Genomic DNA, 14,904 nt, shown 5'->3' on the forward strand with positions numbered 1-14,904 from the left:
TGACACATAAGTCACACTCAGGCTTCACACACCTTCTATGTCTTTTTACTTCACATCCTAATTGATGCTCCAGAAAGAATCTGTGAGCTGTGCTAAGGCAGTGTGTATCTCTGTAGATGTTTGTGTGAGCCATCATGCACCAAAAGATACCTTTGCTGATGTATCTGTGTTAAATGTCTCCAGTAATGCAAGCAAAAACAAAACCTCAAAATGCCATGCATCCAGAGCTTGCGGATTTCTCAATCCATGGCTCACCAAACAAAAAACAAGCCACGGCTCAGAGCTAAACCGTAACTTATCAGCAGTTTAAAGGTTGAAAATACTTCACTGCCAACTAAAAGAAGAGAAAAAGTACTTTAATTCAAAGTTAAATAAAAGACTGCAGAAAATCTCCTTGTGACTTGCTTGCATAAGCCTGCATTTTTTCTTATACTTCCTGTCATGCAAATACCTCTAACATAAATGTAAGCTCCTCAATATTAACCGTGACAAAAGGTACCAACTATTAAAGTTGCTCGTCTCTCATGATATTAAACAGATCCTCCCTTCATGGTCTGCGTCAAATCCACGACACTTGAGAGAACTTATAAATGAGTGCTTGAAATGACACGGCGCATCACACACAGCAGAGAAGAGCATTTCTAACTGGTGAGTTTATACCTTGAAAATGCTGCACTAGTCAATTCAATTTGGTGAATTAGTTTTATCTGGCAAAGTTTGCTTCTCATATCAGAATGCTTCATTAACTAAATGTGCTGAGTAGCAGGGTGGCTAGATGATCTAATTCCAGTCAGTCCGCTCAATTTAAAATGACCAGATTGACTACATTTAGTGAAATTACTGTCAATCAGAGCAAGTGGGTTACTCCATTTTGAAATAGCTGTGGGGGAAAAGGACTGCCATGCTTTATCTTAATACTGTGTTCATATTCAGAATTATGTGATTAGAAAATGTTTAAACTTTCACTTCCTCTCCGCTGGCTGTGTTTGGCTATATTTAACATTAGAACAAAGTATTTTATATGCATTTTTCTGGAAAAGTGACTTGAGTAAACACATCATGATGATTTTGACTAATTTTTCAAACAAAAACTGAAACATCAACAAAACTGAGATTATTTATTGCCCGAGAATAAAGTAAAAGATGATTGAAAAGGAAGCATTACAGTGCAGTAAATTAAATAAAACCAAATGTAAACAGACAGTGGCTTGAATCATTTAAATTATGATTGATGAATATTTACAGTTATGAACAATGACAGCAGTGTGACAAATATCCAATTTCACTTCCATATGAACATTTTTTCACATTTTTAACCAAGCATGCAAAATGTTAACCAATATTCAATGAGTGAGACATTTTTAACTACAAGTGGAGTTACACTGTTACCTATCCAACAAAATCCTCTTCGATGCTATTTAATGTTCTGCTTTGTTGTCAGCAGACATGCTCTAAGAAAAACATAACTGATTAGGTTTGCCATCCTCAGGGAGGAGCAAGTTTGGCAAAGATCTTCAGTCCTCCGTCAGTGTGATTAATCCCACAAGGGTGTGTGCGGTTGAGCTGGCAGCAGAGGGAGGTGAGGAACGTCATCCACTGAGGGACCATGCCTAAGAAAGGTCCACATTAAACTAGAACAATCCCCTGGAAGTGGTGAGGAACAATCACAGCCTCCAGCTTCAAAAGCCCATCACTGCAGACTTCTTTGGTGTATTTCAATGAAAGATTCTTAAAGTTTCAGCCCTATTAGGACTCAGGAGCAGCCGGAAAAAAGTCCCAAAACTCAGAAAAAAAAAGTCTGTTATTTGCTAACATCTTGTGAAACATGTTTGCGATCCTCTTGCAAAGACAGTGAATGAGCTCAAACCTCAATCGGCCACTAAAGGCCTCTTTTATATCGGGCTTCGGTTTCATTGAATTTATCATCCTCTTTTCAGAAGCAGCATAGAAATAGCCACATGTAATCAACAAACCTTTTGAGTTTAACACATTTTAACAAACAACTGTCTGCAAACAGCATTTGGCCGCTGCTGTTCCAATTTATGAGCCGCTGCTCTTTTTATTTCTGCTGTGAAAGGGTGGTGCTTTCAGAAGAGTCTCTTAAGTGAGTTAGATGTCCTTGTGTTCAGGGAGTCACGTTTCCCACAGGAGAGTCCACACAGACACAATAACAAGATAACAGCCTGAGGAGAGGCCCTGTTGGTGTTTGTAACATGTTTTTACTCTCTGGCAACTGCCTCTGCAGCCACTTTATTCCATCTGAAAATAAACTTCTCAGCAGATCAGAAGCAGGAGTTCTGATGAACAACAGCATGTATGATCAGACACAGGCTTGTGTGCAGCTCGAAAAGTTTTGTAGCTGAATAATAACGTATATCATAATAACAAGCATATGGTTTTAAGGAAAGTGTTTGGTTTCTGTTTTAGTTAATAACTGCGAGTGTGTGTTTGCCCAAAAAATTGCAGACAATAATTGTTTAATAACAACACTTTTCTCACCATTCCTCTCTTAGGTACTTGGTTTTTGCAGTTCTAGAAACATGGAGAGGTATCAGTCATCGTTCAACTCAACTTTCACCCCAACTCAGCTCCCTCTCAACACCACGGTTCCCATCAATGCCACAAAAAAGCCTTTCAGTGTGATTGATGGGTGTGAGCAGTACTTAGAGGCCATTCTGTTTGACCTCACCTTTCAGTCTTTCAATGTCATCGTGGGAATCCCTGCAAACTTGCTCGTCATTGCAATTCTGATCCACAATCGCAAAGAGGCCTCCACCTCAGACATATTCTTGGGCTGCTTGGCCTTTATGGATGCCTACTTTGGTGTCATGACTCCCCTCAGCTTCTTTAACCTTTACCTGTGGAACAGCAAAGAGGTGTGGTTTGCAATTAAGTTCACCTTTGGTGTGAAAGACACCAGCGGCCCATTGTTTCGGTCCTGCATCTGCCTGGATCGTTTTGTGGCTGTCCTATTTCCCATCACGTTTGGGCAACTTAAACACATTAAGTACAGACTATTCCTAACACTGGTGGTATTCTGCCTCACATGTGCCTACTCAGCAGCCAAGATGGTGGGAGGCCTGCCCAACTTTGAGAAGGTGTTCACTGGTGAGATCCTGGCAACATTTACCTGGATGATTGCGTGTAACGCAAGCATCCTGTGGGCCCTCAAGAAGTCTCGTGGTGCAGGTAAAGATGAAATGCACCCCATGAAGAAAAAGGCCTTCAAAATGGTCCTCTCTATCCTTTGCATCATTGTGTTTAACTACCTCCCACCAGTGGCACTCTTTCCATTTGAAGACTATTACTCTCCTGATGTGTTTCGTTGCTATGTGCAGCCTGTAGGCTTTGCCTTCCTGAACATTAGCAGTACTGTCCAGCCACTTGTCTACTTGTCTCGTCTAAACAGGCTTCCCTTTCTCCCGGAAGCTTGCATTAAGAAGTTCTCTTCCTGTTTCAGCACAGAGAATAAGAAATCTGGTCCGACACAAAATCCTACAGCGTAGATTTATACAACTTCCTGTTAAAATGTGCAAAATGGAAATAAAAAACAGAATGCAGGGATGAAATTTTTAAATTTACTTCACACAACAGCATAAAAAACCTTTTTAGGAGTCAAAGTGAGATGTTTTACTGTTTTATAAAAAGTAAATGGCAGCAACACGTCCAAAATAAGAAAATAGGGGACTGGAGCTAGCTGTAAGAGCAATAGTTGGAGGAGCTTGTTACAACTATTTAGGTTATTTGGCTACAGGTCAGTGACACAAAAGAGCACCTTAAAGAGGCAGATTCTCAAAGTGAAGCTAAGTAAAGGTTTAGGAATCTACATAACACAGCATGTACAAATTTGGGAGTAATGCCAGAATAAATTTCCTTAAAGTGTGTAAGAATTATGGATATTGATTGGAAAGATGAGCATAGAAATTACTTCAAATATCATCACGGTTCTTCTGCTTCTTTGGGTTGAGCAGTCTAGGCCCCACCAAAGTGTTTTACTGCCATTAAGCACGTATGGGAATGAACAGTTATCATCCATGGCCAGAATTAATCAAGGCCCAATCATGTTTCATCTGCAAGTGGACCCAGTGGCCTCAGAGACGACTGCACAAGTAACATCATCACTATGTGACTGTGTATTGTCTTCTATGTGCATTTCAAGTTGTTACTTATCCAAAATAGTGCTCTAACATCTATCACACAAAGCAGTTTTAAAGCTTGAAGGGTTCTCACTATAAAAACATAATTGTTTGTCCATTGAGAAACACCGTGGCAAAAATGGTGGCACAAATATGGCTGCTCCAATGTACGTGAATCTATGGCAAGTAGATGTAAGTGGCTCATTCAAAAATGTAATATTATTTTCATGAAAATATTAGGCCTACATACCAATAGAGAAATAGTTTGTTATGCTTTATCTTTTTTTCTGTTAGTTACCTTTAAATTAGTTACAACTTTTGTAAAAAATAGGGTTGTACGAAGATAATGACTGGGATATAAATAAAATAAACACTGGGTCAGTGTGTTTATAATTGTATTTTACTTACAAATACTTCCAAGTTAAATGTCAAAAGGAAATCTATTAAATATATATATATATATATATATATATATATATATATATATATATATATATATATATATATATATATATATATATATATATATGTATATTTAAAAGCAAATGGAAAAGAATTGATAATATGACCATTTGATGACCATGTATGAACAATTATTTTGACTGACTCACATATTTGTTTGAGTCTGGCGCCACCTTGTGTACAAAACAGATCAAGGAATCTGTGAAGAGAGTCTTTACTTTTCAAACTTACATTATATTTTTGGAAACATGTAATGGGATGTTAATAAAGTGTGTTGTGTAGTTTACTCTGCAGTCATCCGCTCCCTTCTGGTGCATTTCACTGATAAAAGAATCCCATTGTAAGTCAAACCATAATCTAATGGCTGACAGCTCATCTCAATCTGGAGAAAAATAAAATTAATTTGTATTCATTTAAACATTAATCAAAGATGTCATTATCAATGTATTTTTTCCAGACAAGAGAGTGATGTAACACACGTTAAATCATTATTTATCGCTGACTTTTAATCATATTAATCAATAGCATTTTTTTCATGGTATAATTTTTCCACATTCGCTGCTGTTGTTGTTGCTTTTGTATTTTTTAAGACAGATCTTTTTTTTATTTAATTTTACAGAATTACAAGAGCTATTATCGTAGCTTGTTTCACAAATGTTTATTTTATTCATTTATGTGACTGATTTGAACATTATTATCAAAGAGACAGTATTTTTATACATTTGCTTTCATTTGGTCAGATAAGAAGCCTAATGTCACAAAAAGAAGTTAGACAGGCCTTGTTTCAAGTAAATATTGCGGCTTAAATGGTATTTACAAGCTCATGAATTAACTTTCTAGTTTCAATCTTGAAACTCACCATTTTAACATAGATTACAATATTGTTATATTGGAACAAATAAAGTCTTCAGGAAGACAATAAATCCTGCAAATCGCTTTCAAATTCACTTCAAATTGCACTTCACAATTTATGTTTGTCCTCACAGTAACATCTGAAAATACAGACAAAAACCATTTAGATGAGAAAAATGACTAAATATTCATTCATTCATTTTCCTAACCGCTTAATCCAATTCAGGGTGGCAGGGAAGCTGGAGCCTATCCCAGCTGGTTTTGGGCGAAAGGCAGGGTACACCCTGGACAACTCACAGGGCAATGACAGAACAGAAAGCACAATACACTTCACAAAGACGATAATAACATAAAAAGTAGCAAATTTAACTTAAAGTTGAATGTTTTGGGGTTGTTGAGCTTTATGCTTTTCTTCTTGTCAAAACACAAACTGAAATAGAAATTGCAAAATTAGATGGAAAAATTGTGAAAATGTGAAAAACAAAAAATTTTCAAAAACAAACGAGAAAACTAGAAACACTATGACTATAAACTATAAACTATAAACTATAAACGACTATAGGGAAAAATCTTTTCAAAGAATTCCTGGATCCAGGTGGTGATCCTGTTCACTTCCAACATCATTTGGTCCTCATTACATTTCTGGGATATCTGAAAGTTTCATCCAAATTTGTCCACGACTTTTTGAGTTATGTTGCTGACAGACAGACAGACAGACAGACAGACAGACAGACGGTGCTGAAAACATAACGTCCAGCTTGACAGTGGTCATACAAAAGACAACACCTCACATTCACAGAAAACAAAAAGAAAAGAATTAAACCTAAAGCATTATGGGAAAGATATTTCCCAAAATTTGGGAAATAAAGCAACAAAACAAAACAAAGAAAAAGAACAACATAGAAGGATAACAGCAAAACAAAAACACACAAAATCTTCACAAACATACTTAAACTGTGTTTGTCGTTTCATTTTCTTTTTTTGTGAAGCACTGTGTTTGTTTTAAGTAAAAAGAAGCTGATATATGAATTAGATGGATTCAAATGTTCTGTATTTGAGATCTTGTTGTGTAGCAGTAGCTTCATATTTGTCATACTCAAAAGGTAGTGGTAGAAAAGCTCTTCAGCTAAATATTGTTAGTGACTTCTTTGACATTTTGAGTGAAAGAAGTTACTTGGACAAGCATGTGTGTTTTTGTCATCCTTTTTAAAACTTGGATGATCACTTGGATGATCAGTACTTTCCAAGTATTTTGAAAGAACTTCCAGCATTACAGATTGTCTCCAATCCTCATAAATGATAAATAACTCATCCGTCACTGTCGCAACATTGCGATAAGCACCTTCTCTGGCAGTATCCTCAGTGGTTGACTACTTTGTGTATAAAAATATGGAAATAAAGGCTCTGTGAATGTTTCTCTAAATGAATAAATGAGTGTGTTGTCAGCAGGGTCAATAAACGACACCATTCCCTTGTTATAATCCAGTTGCACTTTGACCTGTTTTGGCATTTCTGAAACTGTCAGCAGAGTAGGTGGCAAGGTCATTGCTTTGAACTCTCCGTCCCGGAAACATAAAGTCCAGAATCCGTTTTCAGGCCGAGCAGAGATCTCAGTGTTTCTCGGTACAGACAAAGAGGACACACCCAATAGCCAGTCATGATTACTTCCTGTTTCCACAATCCAGTGGTGCCTTCCTGAATCTAGAGCAGTCGTGCCTACCACTTCAGCGCTCATGTGGAAGCGCTCTGGGTTGTCAGGGCAACATCCAGGCTGCTTTGAGTAATGAAGGGAAGTGAGGTCGTCCGAAAGGATGAGGCACGGGTGTGCTGTGTTTGGATCTAAAGTTACAAGAGCTAAGAGACAGGAAGTTCAGAAACACGTGTATGTAAGGATCTGGGTTGTGCAATTTCTTCACAAATAAAAATAATGAGATATACTTACTATAGTCAATATTGTATAGTATTTTTTCCAAGACTCTGTATTTTAGGTTGGAGAGGTGTTTGGTCACATCCATCAGTAATCCAGACATGTCAAAAGCAGGCCCCTTACTTCTGTGAGAACAGCAGATCTCTTACACAGAGAGAACTCACACTGAATGCATGAAAAACATCATTCTTTTTCATCATTTTAACGTACCTGTCTTGAGTTACTTTGAAATTCTGAAAAGGAAAACAAAAAAATAATGAAGAAAAATCAAGGTGGGACGTTTTTAAATCCAAAAAAGCAGGAAAACAAAAAAATAATGAAGAAAAATCAAGGTGGGACGTTTTTAAATCCAAAAAAGCAGTAAAAACAGCACCAACCTTCAATAAAGCCATTTCATCTTCTTTTAGTTGTCTCTGGATGACGGCGATGGCCTCAGAGGCAGACAGCGCCTCTGCTGAGATTTCTTTCATCTTAACTTTTACTGCTGCAATCTTCTCCTCTTCCTCTTTCTTCACAGCCGCCAATCTGGCCGACTCTTCATGACAGAGGGCTTCATGTAGCTGCTCAAACTGGCTTTTGATAATCTTCTCTGTTTCCAGCGTCTGACTCTGATGAGAAATCATCATAAAATGTGCTTTAACCTATCTCTGTGTTTATAACATGTCTTGTTTACATCATCACGTTACCTTAATGTACTGGAACATGTCAACAGAGGTCCTGTGGAGCCTTTCAAGATTTCTCAGTTTATCTTGCAAGCTTTTGAGAGATGTAGCAAGTTGGTCCTGGAAGTCAAATGGATCTCAGTTAGCAGCTATAGCATAGCTAGTTGTAACGTTTGAGCGCTTTGGATGTTTTAGGCCTGGATATTTCTTTGATGTCATGGATGACAATCAGGGCCGACTTGTGGAACTGCATTCTTCCTTTCTACCTTTAACAGAGTCAGTTTAGTTAGCATGCTTATTCGTCTTACCTTACAGTCTAGCAGAGCCTCCTCTACAGGTAAACAGTCATGACTCTTATGCTGTCTAGAAGACTGACACACCACACAGAGTGGCTGCTTGTCAACCAGACAGAAGAGTTTTAATTTTTCCCCATGCTGGTTACACTTCATCTTGTCCTCCAGCTGCTCAGAATTCTTCCGCTTGAACTCCTGAAGAGCCTCACAAACATTTTTCAGGGCCAAATTAGATGGAGGATCGGACTTCGGTCTTCTTTTCCTGCAAACTGGACATTCTCTTATCCCCGTCTCCCAGCAGTGCTTCAGACACTTTCTGCAGAAGCTGTGGCTACATGACAGCAGAACGGGGTCTTTGAAGATGTCACAGCACACCGGACATGTAAGATCCTCCTCTGGAAGTGACATCATAGTCAGCTTGAAGTTGATTTTTAAAATTGATCCACAATTTAAAACATTGAGTCCTCTAGTGCTGCTTCCTCTGTCCACAGTAAGTGCTGCTTAGAGCGTCATGGAGCACCAACTGCACAGCTATTGTTCTAGACAAGAAGTAGCAAATGCTCTTGGATTTCCTGCGCATGACTTTTGTGGGTGTAACATCAGTTTTGCAGTAGTGTGGGAAAAAAACCACTCGATGTAACTTAGCTGGAAACAGGAAACAAAGCCCTATTGGCTGGTTTAGGGAGTTTAAAACTGGTTGGTAACTTACTTTAAGTCTGGAATGTGATCATTCAGGGTGTGAATGCAAATGTTTCAGTGTAGATGTATATGTTGAGAGCCTAACATGCTTGCTGGCAAACAATTTGAACAACTTAAGTTGTTGTTAAGCCTAATATAAACAGGTTAAAACAGCAAAGGAATTAGGTGCCCTTTTGCAGATTTTGGAAACTGATGTCTTGTTACTTTCAAGAGGTCAATTTGCTGCTGGTGCCTTTCTCTGTAGAGTTTGCACTTCCTCCTTTTACTAATATGGGTTCTTCCCAGGTACCGCCACTATTTTTGGACAATACAAGCCCAAATAAAAGTATGGCCCCACATGTCCACTTTGTTTGGCTCATATTTTGGCCTTGATTTAAGGTGAGTGTGAAACCAAAAAGGAGTAAAATGACCATGTCACATGACCAACAAGACCAAAATTGCTATAATTTGTGTCCTGGCAACTATTCATGTTTAGTACTATTCCTGCTCACACGTTTGCCAAAACCCATGTCCAGCCAAGGAACCACATCTGGCCCGCACAACACTTGCCAGTGCTGTAATTCTGCTAGTGCCAAAAGTAGCCCAGATTAGGCCCAAATACAGTCTGACTGCTAGCAGGTAGTAAATTGCATGTTTGTTGGCTCTCTAACAAAGTGTTGACCAGTTTATAGCGCCCCCTGCTGCTCACTTGGTGATACATGCAATACGGACTAGGGCCACAATCCTGCAAGTTTTCAATGTATCGGTGCTCAGACACACCTGACCCAAATTAATTAGTCATTGTACAGAAGTTCAGACTGATAGATCCATTTCATTTGAGTCAGGTGTGTTGAAGCAGGAATACGTCTAAAACCTGCAGAGACAGTGGCCCTTGAGGACCAACTTTGGTCTCCAAAGAACTTGTTCAGGATGAAGGAGGTATAAAAAATAATGAACTGATGTTTCTGTTTGACTGTGCCATTTTATCACCTTTCTGAAATTAGACTGTAACAGGCAGAATATTAAATAGGTGGCGGCTAAAAATAGATTGAGTGCAGGGAGAGCTCTTTTGGTAAGAGAGACAGCTGTGCATTGGTATGTTCCAATCCAGGATTTTGTTTTAAGTCACAACCTATTTGAGCAGATCATGTTAGGTTTAGTAATGTAAGATTTAGAAAATATATCATCTTGTCTTTGTGCTGAAGATGTTAGTGGCTTCTAATTGAATCTGCAATAAGCTTCAGGAAATTACTTCAACAACAGACCAGCATGTTTTCACAGCTGGAGTAATTCTTATGCAACTTGTAATGCTTTTTGTTTGTTTCAGTAGAAAAAAACAACAACAATGCAATGAAATAAAGGACATCATCAAAACTAACTTACTCCTGGATTTTTGTAGTTGCACAACCAGCATTTATTATGTGTGTGTGTGAGAGAGAGAGAGAGAGAGAAAGAGAGAATTGTCTAGCATGTACGCTTGATGGCACCAAGAAAGCTTTAAAAACTTGGGATTCATGTTCTTTTCATCATCTGTAGAAACTGGTGCCGATACAAATTAAGTTTCTTTTTTTCTTTTTACGCCATGGATGACTGGTGACACTGTTTTGTGTCAAATGAGAGTATAATTGTAACAAGCGACACTTAATGCTCCTCAGCAGTGACCTTGAGGTTAAAGTTTAACAACAACGGAGTTTCAGATTATTTTAGGGGTGTGTGAGATGCGGGGTCATTCGGTCCGTGAGAAAATGACGATCTTGTCTATGAGTGATGTAGCTCCTCGCATCCTATCCTCCATTTCCACGGGTTTTGGTTCCTCCCTCTCTCCTCCGGTCTTTGGTTGCCATGGTGATGACGTCACGCTGCACCACCGTTTCAAGCCAGTAGACGGTTTTAGAGGCGGTACAACAAATCCGGGACAATCCACTGCAGGAGCCATCACCCTGTGTGTCTTTGCTGCTCAGATCTCCGTCTCCTCCTCGATCGTCTTCTTCTCCGTTTGTCCAAAATGCGCGAAATTGTGCATTTGCAGGCCGGCCAGTGTGGAAACCAGATCGGAGCCAAGGTACTTCATCATGCTTTTTATTACACTCTGGTAGGATTTGTGCAGGCGTTCCTGCAGACACGCCTCGCTTGGCGCTAAGAGGAACCCTTTAATCCATCCTCCCGGAATTTTCTAGAAGAAACTCGATGCAGCTTCGTCTTATGATCCGTGCATTACTTAAAAAAAAAAAAAAAAAAAAAAAAAAATATATATATATATATATATATATATATATATATATATATATATATATATATATATAGTAAAAAATAGAACATTTAAATGAAAAGCAAAATGCAACATCTTTGCAGCATGGAAATCGTAGTCAAGATCCTTTTTAGGTGCAGATTTAATGTTTAAAAAAGACGATTATTGGGGGGAAAAAAAAAAAAAAATTTTGTTTCTGTATCTGCATGCAGCATTTGCTAGTAGACTAATAATAGCAATTTTCTGATAATAATAATAGTGCTATTTTGTCGAATGTTGCATGGAATTATATAAGGCATGGACTGTGATGGTGATGAATCCTTATTGTGAGGAAGGAGAAGCTTCCCCTCCTAATTTATGACCTATTTTCTTTAACTCTCATTCATTCCTAGACGACTTGCTGTCTGTTCTCTGCTCAGATCTAGTTTTAAACATTCTTATATTACTTTTAATTCACTTTTAAAGTAATAACGTTTAAGCTCATTTACCATTAATATGTTAAAGCAGTGTTACTTCTCAGATTATTGCCATCTGCTTGATTACTCCAGAGCACTTTTCAGACTAATGGATGGCTTTATTAATGCATTAAAGCTTTCTGCAAATGCCAGATGACACATATTTCCATTCATTTAACATAGTGGTCATTTATGTATAACAATAAAAAGCTGGCTTTTGTTTTTATCTGTTTAACTTTATTTAATTAAGGTGAGATTAAGTTTTGTTTTCCTTGATCCTTTCCCAATACACTTGTTTTTCTTTCCCTTAGTTCTGGGAGGTGATCAGTGATGAGCACGGCATTGATCCCACTGGTACCTACCATGGAGACAGCGATCTGCAGCTAGACAGGATCAGCGTCTATTACAATGAAGCCACAGGTAGGCTGCAGATCCAGTTGTAAAATGCAAAAAAAAAGTCCTTCTGTTGTTTTAAAATTATGCGTATGTTTACATATGATAACACTGATAAGCTGTTTGGTATGCTTGCAGGTGGAAAATATGTACCCCGCGCAATCCTGGTTGATCTGGAGCCGGGTACAATGGATTCAGTCAGGTCAGGCCCCTTTGGACAGATCTTCAGACCTGACAACTTTGTCTTTGGTAAGCTGTAATTTTTTTATTTAAAAGAAATTCAACTTTTTATATGCAAACCAGACTTAATTGATACTTCCCATGTTTGTTGGTTTATCCTGTCTTTGTCTCTTCTTTAAATCAATAAACTGATGATTGTGATTGCAGGTCAGAGCGGGGCTGGAAACAACTGGGCCAAAGGCCACTACACCGAGGGGGCTGAGCTGGTGGACTCTGTCCTGGATGTGGTGAGAAAAGAGGCCGAGAGCTGCGACTGCCTTCAGGGCTTCCAGCTCACTCACTCCTTGGGTGGTGGCACTGGCTCTGGTATGGGTACCCTGCTGATCAGCAAGATTCGCGAGGAGTACCCTGACCGCATCATGAACACCTTCAGCGTGGTGCCTTCTCCCAAAGTGTCCGACACCGTGGTGGAACCCTACAATGCCACCCTCTCTGTGCACCAGCTGGTAGAGAACACTGACGAGACCTACTGCATTGACAATGAAGCTCTTTATGACATCTGCTTCCGCACACTTAAGCTCACTACCCCCACCTATGGAGACCTCAACCATTTGGTGTCTGCCACCATGAGCGGGGTGACCACCTGCCTGCGTTTCCCCGGCCAGCTCAACGCTGATCTCCGTAAACTAGCTGTGAACATGGTGCCATTTCCCCGTCTGCACTTCTTCATGCCTGGGTTCGCCCCCCTCACCAGCAGGGGCAGCCAGCAGTATCGCTCGCTGTCTGTGCCCGAGCTCACCCAGCAGATGTTCGATGCCAAGAATATGATGGCCGCCTGCGACCCACGTCACGGCCGCTACCTCACTGTGGCTGCAGTCTTCAGGGGGCGCATGTCCATGAAGGAGGTGGATGAGCAGATGTTGAATGTGCAGAACAAGAACAGCAGCTACTTCGTTGAATGGATCCCAAACAATGTGAAGACCGCTGTCTGTGACATCCCACCACGTGGCCTCAAAATGGCTGCCACCTTCATTGGCAACAGCACAGCCATCCAGGAGCTGTTCAAGCGCATCTCCGAGCAGTTCACTGCCATGTTCCGCCGCAAGGCCTTCCTCCACTGGTACACAGGTGAGGGTATGGATGAAATGGAGTTCACCGAGGCGGAAAGCAACATGAACGACCTGGTGTCTGAATACCAGCAGTACCAGGACGCCACCGCTGAGGAGGGCGAGTTTGAGGAAGAAGGCGAAGAGGAAGTCGCATAAAAACCTCACAGCAGCCAAACCTCATTTCACTTCACACATCACCCAACTCCATCCTCTTCATTGCTTTCAATTTTGAATTGAATGGTCTGCCACACTGAACAACTGTCATCATCTAGACCACTGATGCTCTAGTGTTAGACATTGATATTAACTGGTACTAGTGAAGTTTCTTTTCATTATGTTAATATGTTTTTGTATGTTGTGAATGCACTGGATTATTGACGTCCCTGTATCTGTCCCCCATTGCCTTGCCATATTTAAAAAGCAAGTGATTTTAACTGTGAAGCCTTGAAAGAATGATTAAAATCACATTGAAAGGCCTCTCATGCCTCTGACTTTTTTTATTTTAATCTTTTGGATGATACTAAAGACATCTTCTGGCACGCTATTTTACAGTAAGTTTGTCTTGCAAATTGCTGATGAAACTAAAGCCTTGAATACGTCAGAGTGATTTAATGTTGACTCTTGAGTGGAAGTTGTGTTCTTGTGCTGAATATCCGGGTGGTCTCACCAATGTATTATTTTAGGACCTTATAAAGTCTATCTACATATAGTTTCACCTGTATATTGGAAATAAAGATGAAAGACTATTAACATGGAAACATAAATGACATACATCTAATTTATGTAACAAAACAGGTTGAAACAAACAGGAAAATTTTAACGATGCAAAATGAAAATGGATAAAACATTTCTGTCTTTTTATACGAGTACATAATGTTATAAACTATAGAATTAAACTGTAGCTAATATGTCAAAATCCTGAGAAACCAGTCCTGTAAATTATTCGTTACCATGGAAGCTGGAAATGCAAACTTGGGATAAAAAAAATTTCACTTATAATATTTAAATGTCACAACATATCAAGATTTTTTCTTTCCTAAACCAGATAATCCAAGAAGTTTGTGAAAATGAAATACCCCTCATGTATCAACTGACTCTATACGCAAATATCCCATTGCATGTCCAAGCCAACCTCATTAAAAGTTATTTGGCATTAATAACATCAATAAGACACACATCACTGTGACTGGGATGTTGAGTTATTCACAGTAAACACTTTCTGAGAATAACAGCTTACAGCAATGAGCCCAGTTTGTTTCCAGTGATAGTCCTACATGGTATCTCTGCTTTATCACTAATATATACTGTATGTATGTGTGCATGGGAGCTTAAATGGTTAATATTGCCAAATACTGCATTAGAGGCGCTCCAAATTCCATAAGGTAAACATTTAAATAAAATATTGAGGTAGCTACCAGGATAGGATCCAGTGGAGGTAGTTCTCATGGGACATGAGTCAGTGAGTCTTTTTTGCATGTTTCCACATGTAGGAACCCATTAAATCTTAAA

The 14,904-nt window shown here is 39.2% G+C and overlaps 3 protein-coding genes across 6 annotated transcripts; 2 read left to right on the forward strand and 1 right to left on the reverse strand.

The window, feature by feature from the left end:
• Positions 1–2,540: 2,540 nt before the first annotated feature.
• On the forward strand, positions 2,541–3,506 carry LOC306765606 (G-protein coupled receptor 183-like; the record flags this gene model as incomplete). The annotated part of the gene is made up of 1 exon (XM_079253088.1): positions 2,541–3,506. The coding sequence occupies one exon, from the start codon at positions 2,541–2,543 to the stop codon at positions 3,504–3,506; it is 966 nt and encodes a 321-aa protein (XP_079109214.1).
• Positions 3,507–6,765: 3,259 nt separating this feature from the next.
• Positions 6,766–8,743, reverse strand: LOC306765137 (zinc-binding protein A33; the record flags this gene model as incomplete). Its single annotated transcript, XM_079252501.1, has 6 exons — positions 6,766–7,304; positions 7,393–7,502; positions 7,588–7,610; positions 7,755–7,985; positions 8,064–8,159; positions 8,348–8,743. The coding sequence occupies 6 exons, from the start codon at positions 8,741–8,743 to the stop codon at positions 6,766–6,768; spliced, it is 1,395 nt and encodes a 464-aa protein (XP_079108627.1).
• Positions 8,744–11,009: 2,266 nt separating this feature from the next.
• On the forward strand, positions 11,010–13,551 carry tubb4bl (tubulin, beta 4B class IVb-like; the record flags this gene model as incomplete). 4 transcript variants are annotated; one of them, XM_079253233.1, is made up of 5 exons in its annotated part: positions 11,016–11,072; positions 12,025–12,133; positions 12,245–12,355; positions 12,494–12,570; positions 13,429–13,551. In XM_079253233.1, 5 exons carry the CDS (start codon positions 11,016–11,018, stop codon positions 13,549–13,551), a joined length of 477 nt encoding a protein of 158 aa, XP_079109359.1. The 4 variants fall into 4 exon arrangements, with proteins under 4 accessions (XP_079109358.1, XP_079109359.1, XP_079109356.1 ...); XM_079253232.1 differs by having other exon boundaries at positions 11,010–11,072; positions 12,494–13,551; XM_079253230.1 differs by lacking the exon at positions 12,245–12,355 and having other exon boundaries at positions 12,494–13,551.
• Between the last annotated feature and the right edge of the window lie 1,353 nt (positions 13,552–14,904).

This window comes from Telmatherina bonti (assembly GCF_933228915.1).
Source record: "Telmatherina bonti genome assembly, chromosome: 14".
NCBI lineage: Eukaryota > Metazoa > Chordata > Actinopteri > Atheriniformes > Telmatherinidae > Telmatherina > Telmatherina bonti.